This window comes from Oryzias latipes, chromosome 3, assembly GCF_002234675.1.
Source record: "Oryzias latipes chromosome 3, ASM223467v1".
In the NCBI taxonomy this organism is placed as follows: Eukaryota; Metazoa; Chordata; class Actinopteri; order Beloniformes; family Adrianichthyidae; genus Oryzias; species Oryzias latipes.
This window is the reverse complement of record NC_019861.2, coordinates 522,562-539,599: the sequence shown is the minus strand read 5'-3', so window position 1 is coordinate 539,599 and position 17,038 is coordinate 522,562. Positions and strand designations below refer to the sequence as shown.

Genomic DNA, 17,038 nt, shown 5'->3' with positions numbered 1-17,038 from the left:
TTTTCTCCCCCTTAGCTGGGGTGTTTGTGTCTATGCTGACACCTCAGCCACATAATCTGCATATATTTTGGATACTTCATTGTCATGTTGATTTCTAAAAGTTATTTTTTACAAAATAATTTAAGTAATTCATCTTTGTCATGTGCTTTCTAGGAACCGGATATTATAAATCATGTAATAAAATGGTTACAGTAGAACAGGGGTGGGATTATAGAAGTTCACTTCCTTCCACTCCATTTCAAGCAATACTTAATTTTTTGTCTAATTATACTAAGTTTGATTAGTTATTGTATGAATGTATAACTGACGATTGGATTGTTTTTGTGTATTATTCCTATTTGATTGCTTGAAATAAACCATTTCAAATCAAATCAAATCAAATAGGAGGACAGGGCGGACGGCGCCTTCTGGGTTCTCTCTTCTTTAGCTTTTTTTTAGTCATTTCTCTTTTACTTATGTATTTTATCATGAGGGGCTTATGAAATGATTTTATTGCATGCGTGGTGATTGGTGTTTTTGCATTCTTATTTGTTTTTATGTGCAGCACCTTGAGCTCTTTTCTTTACATTAAGGTGCTATAGAAATACATGAATTTGAACAGTTGAAGCTATAAACAAGTTTTATGTATTTAAAAAAAGTATAAATAAATATATACAGTAGAAACACAAACAAGCTGTCATTAAGTGCTGCTCAACTAATAATCTGCAGAAACGTCTGTGTGATGCTGAAGTGTGTTCATGGATCATAGAATCTAAAAATCTACGTTTGATAAAACACAACAAATTCGGTTAACCTATCAACAGTGAGAGCTGACTTTAAATGCTAAAGTCTAACTCAACTAAAGAAAGTGCAAAGAGTGACAGAGGTCAAAGGGTGAAAGTTTGAGAAAAACCAAATTAGCTGAATTTTTCTCTGACAGCAAACGTCTTCACTCTGCTCCCTGCTTGCAGGACCCAAAACATATTAACTCAATTGACGGAGCAGGTTTTTTTTGCTCCATCTTTTTTCATTTCATTAGCGACACCCGGATGAAGGTTTGATCAGCAGCCGCTCAGCTGGACTCTGGGTGGAGGAGGGCGGAGCTTGGGCGGCTCATTTCTGCTGGCGGCTGTTTTTGCTACTTTCACGCCAAACAACAGAACCGTTTTCTTTGCAGTCATCACGTTCCGCCCTTTGTCAATCACGTTCATTAATTCATACAATCATAAAGGAACTGAAGCCTTCGGCTCCTCCAGGGGCTTCAACAGGGAAGTTGCCGCCACACTGCTGTCATAGAAAATAACCTTTATGTGAATATTATGAGCAGATAGCAGGAAATGTCTGCATTTGATCTGCACCTTGGCTCTGTGATCTTGAGGAAACGTTCTGTCTTTCAGAGCTTTGGACAGAGGATGGGGGCTGGGGGGGCTCACCCCGCGTCTCTGCTGTGGCTCGGCCTGTGGAGCTTCTTGCCCCTGGCGTTGTTCCTGAACCCGGACGACCCCAACGTGTGCAGCCATTGGGAGAGGTGCGTCTGCACAGCTACACCTCACATCTAGAAAGGATTTGTCCCTGCAGGGGGCCGGCTAATCGTGGGGGGGCACATGACAAGTTTCAGGGTGACACTGAGGTGATTGGTTGAGTGGCCTCCCTGCCCTGCACTGCTCCAGTAATCAGCAGGAAACAACAGATGGATGTTAGCTGAGAAGATGACAGCAATTGTTGCTCCTTTTGGAGTCTGGGCTCCACTCCATCAGATGACGGACAGCACTTCAGATCGTAGCGGTGATTCAGATACACATCAGGTGGAAAAACCTTCAGAGGGAGGAGCTTGAACTTTTTATGTCCAGAGTTTTTCGTTGCTTCACAGAAATATTAATTATTAAGTGAGAAGCGAAGTGAAACAGATGTGACGTGTCAGCGTTTGAGGACGCATTCACAGCAGGTGTTCTGGACCGGACCTGACGTAGATTTGACCCGAGGCTCGGCTTGGTTCTTCATTCTGTGGCCCAGCCTCCTTTTCAGGCTGATTCCTGCTTTTTAAGAGGACAAATTCCCATCATCCCTCACAATTTGATTTTAACGCCTGGTGTCATTGAGACACACAAATGAGGAGGGGACGCTCTTCAGTCTGCATTTTACCTGTGCTTCTGTTGTTTCTCCTCATGTCACCCTTTTTCCTAATAAAATGAGAAGTTTATTTGAAAATACACATCTATTCTATAGATTAAAAGAAAGTAGTATAATGTTGTTTTCATGAAGTAAAGTGAAGAACAGCAACAGAAGCCGACACACACAGAGAGTAGAACCACAGACTGAACCCTGAAGTGAACATTCATGCAGTTAAGTATTTAAAATACTCTTGTTGTTGTGTTGCCCCCCCCCTTTTTATTTTAGATTTTTGTACCCAAAATTAAAAACCAAACTAACCTCAGTCACACGTCTATTTTCCGTCTGTTGGGGAAGCTTCCTGTGTTTTCCATGAGGAGCTGTGAGCCGCATGGAGTCTGGCTGCTGCTCCGTTCGGCCGTGTCCCCCCCCTGCTAGCATCCTCGGTTTTAGCTTCACTCTGGACTTCAGTCCTGCTGCTCTCATCAGCCGCTTCCTGCTGATGCTGTCACTTTTTTAGGAGGAAACATTTCTCTGTTTTGGCTGCAAAGAAGACGCACTCCTTTGCCCTGGTCCAGAGCTACAACATCAACTGTTAGACAGAGCGAGTCCTTTTCTCAAAGAACCCAAACCAAACTGCAAACCACAATGGGCTCGACTGAAATACAGTTTTAACCCCATGAGCGCCTTTTTCATTCATGGGAGGATGAGAAACCAGCATAAAGAGTTGAGACTTTTTCAGAATCAGAATTATTCATTGTTGTTACAATAAGTGTTAGAGTTCACGAGGCTGGACCCAGAAGCAGGACAGAACAGAGATGGTTGGTGAGACAGAGTTTTTAATCAGTCCCATTGGTGGTGGAGAAGTTCCGGCTTAGACGGCTGGATCCTGGTCGGCAGATGAGACCAGAGGTGTGGAGGATGCTGGAGGCAATGTCTGAAGGAACAGATTACCGTGGATTAGGATTCTTGGTATAGGCGTGGGCATAGGCATCGAAACGGCTCAGACGAGGTCTAGAGCTTAGCGTGGGTCAATACTCCACTGCTGAGAGCAGACGGACTGACATCGGCTGGAAGGTGAGGAGTCCATAAATAGGCTGAAGGTTGACGAGGAGACTGGAAACAAGTGAGGCGATGATTCCCCGGTAGGAGTGGGAGGAGCCCATAATCCTAACAATAAGAGACAAAATGCTGTTGGGATTTTGGGCTATATAAATAAAGTTGAATTGAATTGAATCAATGGTTAATTGCAACGAAGTTAGTCCGGTCAAAACAAACAGAGAGACATCAGTGTGGAAAAACAAAGGAGTGTCAGTGTTCAAATATGAGCTTTGGACAAAGTGGCATTTACTAAATAAAGAGATGTATGATTAAGTGTGTAAAAATAAACAGGGTAGATAGACACAGATGTTTAATTTCCAACAGTGACTGTCATGGGGGGGTGCTTATGTCAGGAAGGGACTGCTGGTGGGAAAAGGCTTTTCCTCAGTCTCCTGGTTTTTGTCCTCACCCTATCCTAGCGTCTGCTGGAGGGCAGTAAGTTGTTGAAAGGGGGGGGGGGCTGGATGAGGGCAGTCTTTGTTGAATCTGGTTGCCCTGCTGAGGCAATCAGTAGATGTCTGTCAGGGAGGGGGTGGCCGATGGGTCTGTTATGCGCTGAATGAAACAGTTGAATGTGACCGATGACCCGGAGCCAGACATGTTTGTTGAGTGCAGAGTGGCCCTTAGTGTACTGTTGAGCATTTCTGAGGGTCAGACTCTGGTCTGCACACTTTCAGCTGTGGTTGTCCTTCCCTGCAGCTACACCATGACTGTGCAGGAGTCCTACGCTCATCCCTTTGACCAAGTCTACTATACGCGCTGTACTGACATCCTCAACTGGTTCAAGTGCACAAGGCACAGGTAAGTGGCAGTGCAAGACTCAATGATTTTCACTACACAACGATAACATTGATCAATTCCCCTTGAGTTTCAGCTTTGCAAACTTTATTCAATCCAAGCTGGCGAGCCTGGGTGGGTGTATAGAGGACTGTGTTGGGGTGTGCTTGTGTCTACTCATTTGTTCTTCAGAGAATCCCCAGTTATCCTAAAAACCCAGTTCCTTACACATTTGTGGGGCTTCATTAGGAATCTGTATCTGCATAGAGATGTCTGACAGTGATGGAGAGTTAAAAACTGACATTGAACCATGCTGATGGTAAACTTGCTGCAGCCTTGGATGACCTGGGGTGTTTTCCATTAGACCCCCTCCTCCAGAGTCTCTGGCGAAGGTGTCCATCCTGGGAGATTGTGGTTTCTAATCTACAGCTGGGTCTTAAATGGACTCTAAAGCTGCGTCACATTGAGTGTCCTCTTTCAATGTTAAGTCAATGTACAGCTGAGATGGGCGGTCCTGCAGCGCGATTAGACCGTGGCGGCAGCGCATTTCGTCGCTGTGGCGCCGCAGGGGAAGAGTACAGTGTGTTGAAAATTCGGACACACGCCAAATTCTTTGCTACACATTGTTTCCAGGGTTCAATTATCTGACCGTTGGGGATGTTTGCATCACACCAGCCAATCAGGAACATAGCTTTAGTAGTAATAATGTGAACAGCAGCTGGAGTCCAAAACCAACATGGGAGACAAGTGGATCATTGCCTTTTGACCTCAGTGTTCTGAGGTTTTTCATATTTGTACCAGGACATGAATAAAGATGTTCCCTACGGATCATTTTGACTATTTAGAGATGGAAGCAGCTGTAATTCAGGCGCACGGGAAGCCTCACAGTACTGGGAGAGTCCCTGAATGATCTGATCAACACGGACACGGGAGTACCGATGCTTTTGTGCAGCTCTGCAAAATCAGGCCAAGCTCTTATCATCGTTCATGTCTTCCATTAGATATGTGCCTGTAAAATACTGTTTAGCAGTAAGCTCCTCCCACATGTGTCATCGGATTTGACTGGATCCAAACAAAAGCAGCAGACACAGATCTTCCCGTACGGATTCTCAGATTTAGGGGTTGGATTGGGGGGTTAAATCAGAAAATGGTCCCTGAGCTCAACTAGGACTGCAGCTAACGGCCAAGGGAGGGGTCAAACATGGAAAACAAATGCCACGCCCCTAAGTGTGCTAAAACAATTTTAAGGGAGTGTTTCTGATTTTTTGTCTCAGACAGAGCGGGTTCTTTGTTTATCTGAAGAAGGTTTTTTTAAATGTTCCTTAAGTCTGGAAGTGACTTTTGGGTGAAAACTTGTTTGTGTGCAGGATTAGTTACAAGACGGCCTACAGAAGAGGAGTGAGGACCATGTACCGGCGCCGCTCGCAGTGCTGTCCGGGCTTCTTCGAAAGCTCAGACCTGTGCGCCCGTAAGTCCTGCTGAGACCTTCACAGCTTCCCACAGCAACGGAAACCACTCCCACTGTTATGTGACAAATGTGTTTACTTTGCTGGAGAATCCAGGACACCGCTGTAGACCCTAGACCATGTTTGTTGTGTACAACACAACAAAAAACACAAATGTTGTTTCCTACCAGAAGTCAGGTCGAGACAGAAGACAGAAAGCTGTAATGAGCTGTGTGGTCAAAGGTCAGAGATGCTTCTCTCACCTCCATTGATGTCATTATTGTGGTTTTATTTAAGTCTTCATTCTAGCTTCTAAGAAAACGTGAATTACATCAAACAGTATAAATAAGAATAAAATCGAAAAGGAGCATGTATTAACGCTTTCTAAGAAAAATTACAATGTTGTGGAAAGTGCATTTCCATAAATTTATGGAAACATGAAGCTTTCATAGAATAGGTTCAGGGCCAAAGTATTTATTTGTTTATTTTTACATAAATGAGGGTTCCAGGTCATAAAACCCATAAACCTATTGTTCAAAGAAAAGGAAAGCATTTAGCCGATCACTGCTAAGAGAAAGTGGGCGTGTCTGTTAGCCTGGGGGCAGAGCTGGCAGTGCAGACCCTTCCTGGAAGGGGCGGAACTTTGTGATGTCACAATGTGAGGAACCGCTGGTTTTCATGGATTGGGAGGGGCAGGTTTTTAGAGGAATACTCAGAAATACATGAATGGATAAAAATACCACTTTGGGGTTGTTTTTTGTGAGAAAAGAACATTATAATGCACTTCAAGACTCAAAAAAGCTGAATTTGCACGAACTACAGCCTTTAACTTGAAACTGGCCATTGGAGGACAAAAGGATGGGGATCACATTGGTAAATAATCTCACACTCATAATAGCTCTGTAATGGCTTTCCACTACACACCATGGGGCGGGACGAGTGTCACAGCTGGTGATGTGATGTTACCAAAGATGGAAAATTATAAACTGATTTTCAAAACGTTACTTTCAGTCTAAATGGAGTGAGCCACAAATTGACCAAAGTCATTCCAAATAAAAAGCTAACAGGCCCAGTTCACAAACTTGATATTTTTACTTAATAACAGATATTTTTACTTCATAACCATTTATTTAAAAAGTGTTTCAGGATTATTTTAAATAATGCACCAGAAAACACACAACAATTTGTAGCTGAAAAATAATTTAAAAGACGTTTCTGTTGAAGCTGGAGTGCACAACCTTGACAGGCTGACAAAAGTTCAAACCCAATTCTGAGAAAAAGGAGAATAAATGTGAGAGTTAAAGAATGGAAACAGGTTCCGTGTGGGTCTGAACATGTGACGACAGGAGACTAATAAAGCTTTTTACCACAAGATGCTGAATAGACACACAACCCCCCCCCGGGAAAACCTTCTGTCTCCAGCACAAAGCAAAGACCGTCTTCACAGTTTAGCATCTGGGGTGGAAAATGATTTCCTTCTGGGATCAGAAAACCGGCCAGAGGTTCAGAACTGCTGGATGCTTCGTGGCAGACTCCAGTTCTGTTTATCTGCAGACGTAATGTTTACTTCTTTATTGTAATAAACCGTTTTTTAAATCCAGTTCAAGGACTTTTACATTAACCAGTCACTGTGTTTGTTCTAGTAAATTCAAAGTGTTAGTTCTTTGTCACAAACAATCCCAACATTCTGTATGTCAGTAAAGTTACAGGAAGCAAGAAAGCTTATTATTTGTGACTCACTAATCAGATAATCAGACAAAACTACTCTGAAACATTTCCTGTGCCGTCCGGATCAGTCAGAAACCTTCACAGGAGAAATCTGTGGGTTTTAATCCTGCGTGTGTCATGGAGCTTTAATCTCAGTCGCTGAAGATGAAGATGAGGATGGGCTGATGGTTCATTTCAATGTTTTATATTTTGCAAACTCGATGCACATTTGTTTCAGGAAGTAACCGAATTCCAACAGAACCTGCTAGCAAAAAGTGTTGAATCAGTGTTTCTCTCTTTGGATAAAAGTGTCATCACATAATCCTGAGATTCTATGAGGAATAGGATCAGTTTGGGGGAAAAAAGCCAAAACATGGCCTGCATTTTTACCTTAAATGTTGTTTTAAAGTTTTGATGTTTGCCTATGTTTGAACCTGATTGTGGAGTGATCATGTGTCTATGGGTGAATGGGACTGTGACTGTAAAGCGCTTTGGGCCTTCGTAAGAAGGTAGAAAGCGCTATATAAGTGTACGCCATTTACCATTTTACCATTTTATGGTTAAAAGAAATGGGCTCTCAGGGATTTTTAGTTACTTCATTTAAGTATTTTAAGTCTGTCTGTTTATCCCTCTCTGTTCTTTCTTTTATTTTTTAACGTTGTATGTATTTATTTATTGCATACTTTGTGTCCCTTTTATTGAAATGTCAGTTTATCTGTCATGGTGCCTCTGTCAGTCTCCTCCCCCTCCCCTCTCTGCTTGGCTCCTGATGCGACACAGCTGCAACCACTCACCTCATCACCCGCCTGCCTTCATAAGGAGCTCCAGGACCAGTATTCATCGCCAGTTCGTTGCCCCTGATGAGCCTCTGCCTGTACTCCAGTCTCACTACGAGCCGCGGTCGAAACCACCAGTGATGTCACGAGCCGCCGAAAAACCTCCATCCTTGTAGTGGTTCCTCCTCGGAGTCATCTGCTTCGCTAACCTTTCTCTGAACCAAGATCTTAATATTAAATCCTTTTCAACTGGAACCTCGGGTTCCAGCGTCTGGGTCTGTTTAGTTCCTATAGTCATGACAGAACGAACTGGCCATACTTCCGACCCAGCTGACCCGGAAGGACTCCGTCTCACCCTCTCTCAACAAGGAGCCTTTCTGGATCTTCACTCTAACGCCATCTCTAGGATTACTACTCTTCAGGAAGATCTACTTTCTCGGATCCAGGTTATATCACGAACACTAAATAATATAACCGATCCTTCTCTTAACTCCACAGTTCCTGTTCCTTACCCATATTCTGGCAACAGTCCCACTTCCGCTTCCGGTTCAGCCGAACCACCGGAAAACTTCCGACTTCAACCGGAACCGTTTCTTGGAGACGTCAAAGCCTGCGGTGGGTTTTTATTACAGTGCCAGTTGATCTTCCAGCAAGCCCCCAGGTATTACCAGACAGACCACAGCAAAATCATGCTGATTATAAGTTCACTTGGAAACAAAGCTCTTCATTGGGCCCAGGCATTTGTATCAGCCAACCCCATTTCACATCTTTCCTATGACTGTTTCATCAGCGAATTCCGCTTAATATTTGATCAACCTCGCAAGCAGGAGGAAGCTACTCGACGTCTGCTCAGTCCTAAACAGCGCAATCGATCAGTCAGTGACCATGTCAGAGATTTTCGCATATTAGCTGTTGAAGCTGGTTGGCCCGACCTTGCTCTTAATGGAATTTTTTACCAGTCATTAAATGAAAACATAAAAGACCACCTCTGCTCACAACCGGAAGCACGCTCTTTTGAAGAGCTAGTTACAGCGGCTCTCCACTCCAATATACGCGAACATCAACAAGAAAGAACTCAGACCAACAGACCTACATATAACTCCGTCAGTATTCCTACGGCTGAATTTACTCCCCGAACTGAATCACCCGCCACGAATAAATCGCCAGAGGAACCGATGCAAATCGGCCACTCAAAGTTTTTGAAAGAAGAATGCCGTAAACGTAGAGAGGAAGGTTCCTGTTTCTATTGTGGGAACAAAGGCCATCTAGTCACCTCCTGCCCTCTCGGTTTAAACTCCAGAACTCCCCCACTAAAAGACAGGCCGCGTGGGGAACAATCTACTATGAACTCTGTTTCTGTTCATTCCTGTCAAGCTCTGTTTAAAGACTCATGTTTTTGATTTATGTGCTCTGGTTGACTCGGGTGCCGAGCAAAGTCTCATAGATAAACAGTTAGTTAACAAACTCTCCATACCCACAGAACCTTTGGAAATCCCCATAGAAGCTTCAGGCCCTGGTGGTCAACATCTGTCACGCATAACGCATCGAACCAAACCCCTCCTACTCATCTCTTCAGGTAACCATAGAGAATCCATTCAACTACTCATCACTCAATCCTCCCATACTACCATCGTTTTGGGGTTCTCCTAACCTACAGTTCAACTGGTCTCAAGGTACTATTACCAATTGGAGTACATACTGCCTAGCTAACTGTTTACTATCGGCTGTTCCCACTGTTACTGTCTTAACCCCCGAAAACACCAGTGATGTTGACCTGTCCAAGATACGTCCATGTTACCATGATCTCAAATCTGCTTTCTGTAAAGCCAAAGCCAGCGCCCTTCCTCCTCATCTCCCCTACGACTGCTCTATCAATTTACTACCAGGTGCTCCTCTTCCCAAAGGCCGATTGTTTAATTTATCTGGCCCTGAGAAGGTCGCAATGGAAAATTACGTTCAAGAAGCCCTGTCCTTAGGGCATATCAGACCATCCTCTTCCCCAGTGGGAGCGGGCTTCTTTTTCGTCGAAAAGAAAGACAAAACTTTACGACCCTGCATAGATTACCGTGAACTGAACCAGATTACCATCAAAGACAAGTACTCGTTACCACTCATATCATCCATTTTTGACTCCGTCCAAGAAGCCCGGATCTTTACTAAACTCGACCTTAGAAACGCTTATCATCTCGTCCGCATAAAAGACGGTGATGAATGGAAGACGGCATTTAACAAACCATTAGGACACTACGAGTACCTCATCATGCCGTTTGGCCTAACCAATGCTCCTGCAGTTTTCCAGAGAATGGTTAACGACATACTGGATGACATTCTGTCATTCACAACCAAACCCAACACGAACACCACGTCCGCCTGGTCCTGGAAAGACTGTTAGAAAATATACTCTATATAAAACAGGAGAAATGTGAATTCCACGTCCCCACAATACAGTTCCACGGCTACATCATTGAGGCTGGTTGCATTTGTCCTGATCCCTCCAAAATAAAGGCTGTCACGAACTGGGAACCTCCTGAAAACCGTAAGAAATTCCTCGGTTTTGCTTATTTTTTACAGACGGTTCATCAGGAACTATAGCAGCATTGCTGCCCCACTCACACGTCTCACCTCCATCAATCATCCTTTTCAGCGGACCACAGAAGCTCAGCAGGCATTTAATAAGCTCAAGGAACTCTTTGTATCTGCACCTATTTTGATTCAACCAGACCCATCAAGACAATTCATCATTGAAGTGGACACGTTGGACTCAGGGGTGGGAGCTGTATTATCTCAGAAGGAGGAAAGTACTGGCAAACTAAAACCTTGTGCCTTCTTTTCCCACAAGCTCTCACCAGCAGAACAAAACTACGACGTCGGCAACTGGGAGTTGCTAGCCATCAAACTGGCACTGGAGGAGTGGTGTCACTGGTTGGAAGGAGCCGAATTGCCCTTCATCGTATGGACTGACCACAAGAACTTGGCATACCTCAGATCAGCAAGAGGCTCAATTCCAGGCAAGCTCGTTGGTGTCTCTTTTTTGATCGTTTCCAATTTACCATCACCTACAGATCCGATTTCCGTAACGTCAAGCCGGATGCTCTTTCAAGGAAATCCAGCCCCTCTGAGCAAGCTACCTCTACCATCCTTCCTTCGCCTGCATCATAGGAAATCTCACTTGGGATGTGGAAACCAAAATACTTCAGGCACAAGGTGAAGAACCTAACCATCCTCCAGTTCCTAGGGGTACCCTGTTCGTGCCATCTTCCCTCCGGTCTGATGTTATCTCCTGGGGACACTCCTCCCGTGTGGTGTGCAATGGAGGGGTGCACCGGACCCTCAACCTCATCCGAAACTGGAGACAATGTGGGGAAAGAGCTTTAACGTGATGCAGATGATCCACCAATCACAGTGGAGGTCACAGACATACCATGCAGCTGAGGAAAGGCATTCTTAACATCCAGAAAGGAATGAGATTGAGGTTGAAGACAATTATCTGCTTTCATAGGGTCCAGAGTGCTTTAGGAGAACGTTGTCTCCATCTCTATGCTGTGGCTATGTCCAAAATGTTGAGATGAGCTGCAGAGCTGCAGAGATGCACGGACTGCGTCTGAAGCACAGGTCAGCAGAAGGACCTGCAGCAGAGCATCTGCAGACTTTAAGGAAGCTGAAATGTTTAGAAGAAACTTTCTTGTTTCCAAGAAATAATGCCTCCTTAACATCATCAGTGGCCCTGATGCCTCTGTGCAGACGTCACCAGCAGCAGCTCCGACCTCTGTGACCTCTGACAGGATACTCATGATAGCATCCTGATTCTCCACAAGGCCCTTGGTCCCAACATGATAACTGATCTCCAACCGTCGCTTTGGGGAGGGACCCTCATAGTTCTGTGACTCATGAAGATGAGAAAATGAGTGCAGGGATCCTGATTGATCAGAAAAGGTTTTGCACACGGCTCTGCCTGCTTTGCATGGACCACTTCCAGATGCAGCTGCTGATTCTAGCAGTGGATAGAAGGTAGATCCTCCCCTACCTTCTCTAGCAACAAGCCCTGACCCCTGACCTCTGACCCCACTCATGACAGAAGCTCCATCATAGAATGACAGTTCCAGCTGCTCTCTAACCTGAAGCAGAAAGATGCTCAAGAATTTGGCTGGTAACAGATTCTGCATTGTATTTCAACAACAATAGTCAGAACAGCGGCTGAGCTCTGCTGACAGCTGTGTCTGCTGGGACTGTTGGACGAGGAGCGGGGGTGAAGTGAGAGGCCACGCCCCCCTTTGCATCTACCAATCAGCACCAGCAGCTACTTAAAATGAGAGCCAGAGAGAGTGCTCTGTTTTTCTTTAAATATCTTTGAAATTTGGACCGTTTGCATGGCTTCACGTTTGGGGGGGCAGTCCTGGCATTTGGGGGGGGCATTGCTCCTCCGGTCCGGGCCCTCCGGACAACCCAAATGCCCCCACCACCCACCATCGGGTGCAAGTGGCTGAGGCTGACATGGATAAAGTGTTGGAAGTAGTATTTCCAGAACCAGTTGAGGATCAAAATGTCCTTCCTTCAGCAGGAAACGGCTTTCATTTTGTTCTTGTAGGAGTCTGCGTCCTCACTTCCTGCTGCTGCGCCGCTCACAGCCCTGATTTCTCTCCTTCAGCAGCAGGTGAAGACGTTCAAGGGCACCACAGACTGTTTCAGCACACTTAGACAATAGCTGAGTTGGGCTGTGATTATTTGATTGATCTAACAATCTCGCTGCAGCTAACACTGATGGAATTCTCCTTGTAGTCATTTCTGCTCCTCTCTGTGGGATGAAAGGATGAGGCGGCGCTTTACAGATTAATCATCTCTCCTTGAGGATAACGTCTACATTAAATCTGTGTTCATATGAAATTTTTCCTATTATTCAATATTAAATGCTCACTGTAAACTTTAAATTTAAATCCTGTCAACAGGAAAATAACACAGTTTCCTCTTTCAGAAGTAGAAACCACTGTGGTTTTGGTCACAGAAACAAATAAATCTGTTCTTCTCATTTGGCCTTAAAGATCTGAAGGTCGGGTGGCTTTTTCGTCACGTTTATGTCATCGTCCACTCAAACACATCTGTCAATCAGTGCTGTCTTCATAGGCTGATTTGAAAATGTATACCTCCATCCCTCTACCTCTGCTTCCTTATATCAGATGAAACGTCTTCAGTTCTCTGGACCACAGTGTGACGAGCCAAGCAAACATCAGCAAACATCAGAAAACACCAGAAAACACCAGAAAACACCAGAAAACACCAGAAAACATCAGAAAACATCAGAAAACATCAGAAAACACCAGAAAACATCAAAAAACATCAGAAAACACCAGAAAACATCAGAAAACATCAGCAAACACCAGAAAACAATAGAAAACACCAGCAAACAATAGAAAAAATCAGCAAACATCAGCAAACACCAGAAAACAATAGAAAACACCAGCAAACAATAGAAAAAATCAGCAAACATCAGCAAACACCAGAAAACACCAGAAAACACCAGAAAACATCAGCAAACACCAGAAAACAATAGAAAACACCAGCAAACAATAGAAAAAATCAGCAAACATCAGCAAACACCAGAAAACACCAGAAAACATCAGAAAACATCAGAAAACATCAGAAAACATCAGTAAACATCAGAAAACATCAGCAAACATCAAAAAACATCAGTAAACATCAGAAAACATCAGCAAACATCAGAAAACATCAGCAAACACCAGAAAACAATAGAAAACACCAGCAAACAATAGAAAAAATCAGCAAACATCAGCAAACACCAGAAAACAATAGAAAACACCAGAAAACACCAGAAAACAATAGAAAACACCAGCAAACAATAGAAAAAATCAGCAAACATCAGCAAACACCAGAAAACACCAGAAAACACCAGAAAACACCAGAAAACATCAGAAAACATCAGAAAACATCAGAAAACATCAGAAAACATCAGAAAACAATAGAAAACACCAGCAAACAATAGAAAAAATCAGCAAACATCAGCAAACACCAGAAAACAATAGAAAACACCAGCAAACAATAGGAAAAATCAGCAAACATCAGCAAACACCAGAAAACACCAGAAAACATCAGAAAACATCAGCAAACATCAGAAAACATCAGAAAACATCAGAAAACACCAGAAAACACCAGAAAACATCAGCAAACACCAGAAAACACCAGAAAACACCAGAAAACATCAGAAAACATCAGAAAACATCAGAAAACATCAGCAAACATCAGAAAACAATAGAAAACACCAGCAAACAATAGAAAAAATCAGCAAACATCAGCAAACACCAGAAAACAATAGAAAACACCAGCAAACAATAGAAAAAATCAGCAAACATCAGCAAACACCAGAAAACACCAGAAAACATCAGCAAACATCAGCAAACACCAGAAAACAATAGAAAACACCAGCAAACAATAGGAAAAATCAGCAAACATCAGAAAACATCAGAAAACATCAGAAAACACCAGAAAACATCAGAAAACATCAGCAAACATCAGAAAACATCAGCAAACATCAGAAAACATCAGAAAACATCAGAAAACATCAGAAAACATCAGCAAACATCAGAAAACATCAGAAAACATCAGAAAACATCAGAAAACATCAGCAAACACCAGAAAACATCAGAAAACATCAGAAAACATCAGAAAACATCAGAAAACAATAGAAAAAATCAGCAAACATCAGCAAACACCACAAAACAATAGAAAACACCAGCAAACAATAGAAAAAATCAGCAAACACCAGAAAACACCAGAAAACACCAGAAAACATCAGAAAACATCAGAAAACATCAGAAAACATCAGCAAACATCAGCAAACATCAGAAAACATCAGAAAACATCAGAAAACATCAAAAAACATCAGAAAACATCAGAAAACATCAAAAAACATCAGAAAACATCAGAAAACATCAAAAAACATCAGAAAACATCAGAAAACATCAAAAAACATCAGAAAACATCAGCAAACATCAGCAAACATCAGAAAACATCAAAAAACATCAGAAAACACCAGAAAACATCAGAAAACATCAGAAAACATCAGCAAACATCAGCAAACATCAGAAAACATCAGAAAACATCAGCAAACATCAGAAAACATCAGAAAACATCAGAAAACATCAGAAAACATCAGAAAACATCAGAAAACATCAGCAAACACCAGAAAACATCAGAAAACATCAAAAAACATCAGAAAACATCAGAAAACATCAGCAAACATCAGCAAACATCAGAAAACATCAGAAAACATCAGAAAACATCAAAAAACATCAGAAAACATCAGAAAACATCAGAAAACATCAGAAAACATCAAAAAACATCAGAAAACATCAGAAAACATCAGCAAACACCAGAAAACATCAGAAAACATCAAAAAACATCAGAAAACATCAGCAAACATCAGCAAACATCAGAAAACATCAGAAAACATCAGAAAACATCAAAAAACATCAGAAAACATCAGAAAACATCAGCAAACACCAGAAAACATCAGAAAACATCAAAAAACATCAGAAAACATCAAAAAACATCAGAAAACATCAGAAAACATCAAAAAACATCAGAAAACATCAGCAAACATCAGCAAACATCAGAAAACATCAGTAAACATCAGAAAACATCAGCAAACATCAAAAAACATCAGAAAACATCAAAAAACATCAGAAAACATCAGAAAACATCAAAAAACATCAGAAAACATCAGAAAACATCAAAAAACATCAGAAAACATCAGAAAACATCAAAAAACATCAGAAAACATCAGCAAACATCAGCAAACATCAGAAAACATCAGTAAACATCAGAAAACATCGGCAAACACCAGAAAACATCAGAAAACATCAAAAAACATCAGAAAACATCAGAAAACATCAAAAAACATCAGTAAACATCAGAAAACATCAAAAAACATCAGTAAACATCAGAAAACATCAGCAAACACCAGAAAACATCAGAAAACATCAAAAAACATCAGAAAACATCAGAAAACATCAGCAAACATCAGAAAACATCAGTAAACATCAAAAAACATCAGAAAACATCAAAAAACATCAGAAAACATCAGCAAACATCAGAAAACATCAGTAAACATCAAAAAACATCAGAAAACATCAGAAAACATCAGAAAACATCAAAAAACATCAGAAAACATCAGAAAACATCAGCAAACATCAGAAAACATCAGTAAAACATCAAAAAACATCAGAAAACATCAGAAAACATCAGAAAACATCAAAAAACATCAGAAAACATCAGCAAACATCAGCAAACATCAGAAAACATCAGAAAACATCAGAAAACATCAAAAAACATCAGAAAACATCAGAAAACATCAGAAAACATCAAAAAACATCAGCAAACATCAGAAAACATCAGTAAACATCAAAAAACATCAGAAAACATCAGAAAACATCAGCAAACATCAAAAAACATCAAAAAACATCAGCAAACATCAGCAAACATCAGCAAACATCAGCAAACATCAGCAAACACCAGAAAACATCAGAAAACATCAGAAAAACATCAGAAAACATCAGAAAACATCAGAAAACATCAGAAAACATCAGAAAACATCAGAAAACATCAGAAAACATCAGAAAACATCAAAAAACATCAGAAAACATCAGCAAACATCAGAAAACATCAGTAAACATCAAAAAACATCAGAAAACATCAGAAAACATCAGAAAACATCAAAAAACATCAGAAAACATCAGCAAACATCAGAAAACATCAGAAAACATCAGAAAACATCAGAAAACATCAGAAAACATCAGAAAACATCAGAAAACATCAGAAAACATCAGCAAACATCAGAAAACATCAGAAAACATCAGCAAACATCAGAAAACATCAGAAAACATCAGCAAACATCAGAAAACATCAGTAAACATCAGAAAACATCAGAAAACATCAGAAAACATCAGAAAACATCAGAAAACATCAGAAAAACATCAGAAAACATCAGAAAACATCAGAAAACATCAGAAAACATCAGAAAACATCAAAAAACATCAGAAAACATCAGAAAACATCAAAAAACATCAGAAAACATCAGAAAACATCAAAAAACATCAGAAAACATCAGAAAACATCAAAAAACATCAGAAAACA

General features: G+C 41.6%; 1 protein-coding gene across 2 annotated transcripts in view; it reads left to right on the top strand.

The window, feature by feature from the left end:
• LOC105358852 (multiple epidermal growth factor-like domains protein 11) overlaps positions 1 to 5,970 on the top strand; it is a 30,922-nt gene extending 24,952 nt beyond the window's left edge. For both annotated transcript variants that reach the window (XM_020701392.2, XM_023951233.1), the window contains exons 2-4: positions 1,377 to 1,507; positions 3,889 to 3,990; positions 5,334 to 5,970. In XM_020701392.2, coding sequence (XP_020557051.1) covers positions 1,377 to 1,507; positions 3,889 to 3,990; positions 5,334 to 5,448 — 348 coding nt within the window. In that variant the 3' untranslated portion in view covers positions 5,449 to 5,970. The remainder of the gene's footprint in view (positions 1 to 1,376; positions 1,508 to 3,888; positions 3,991 to 5,333) is intronic.
• The last annotated feature ends 11,068 nt before the right edge of the window (positions 5,971 to 17,038 follow it).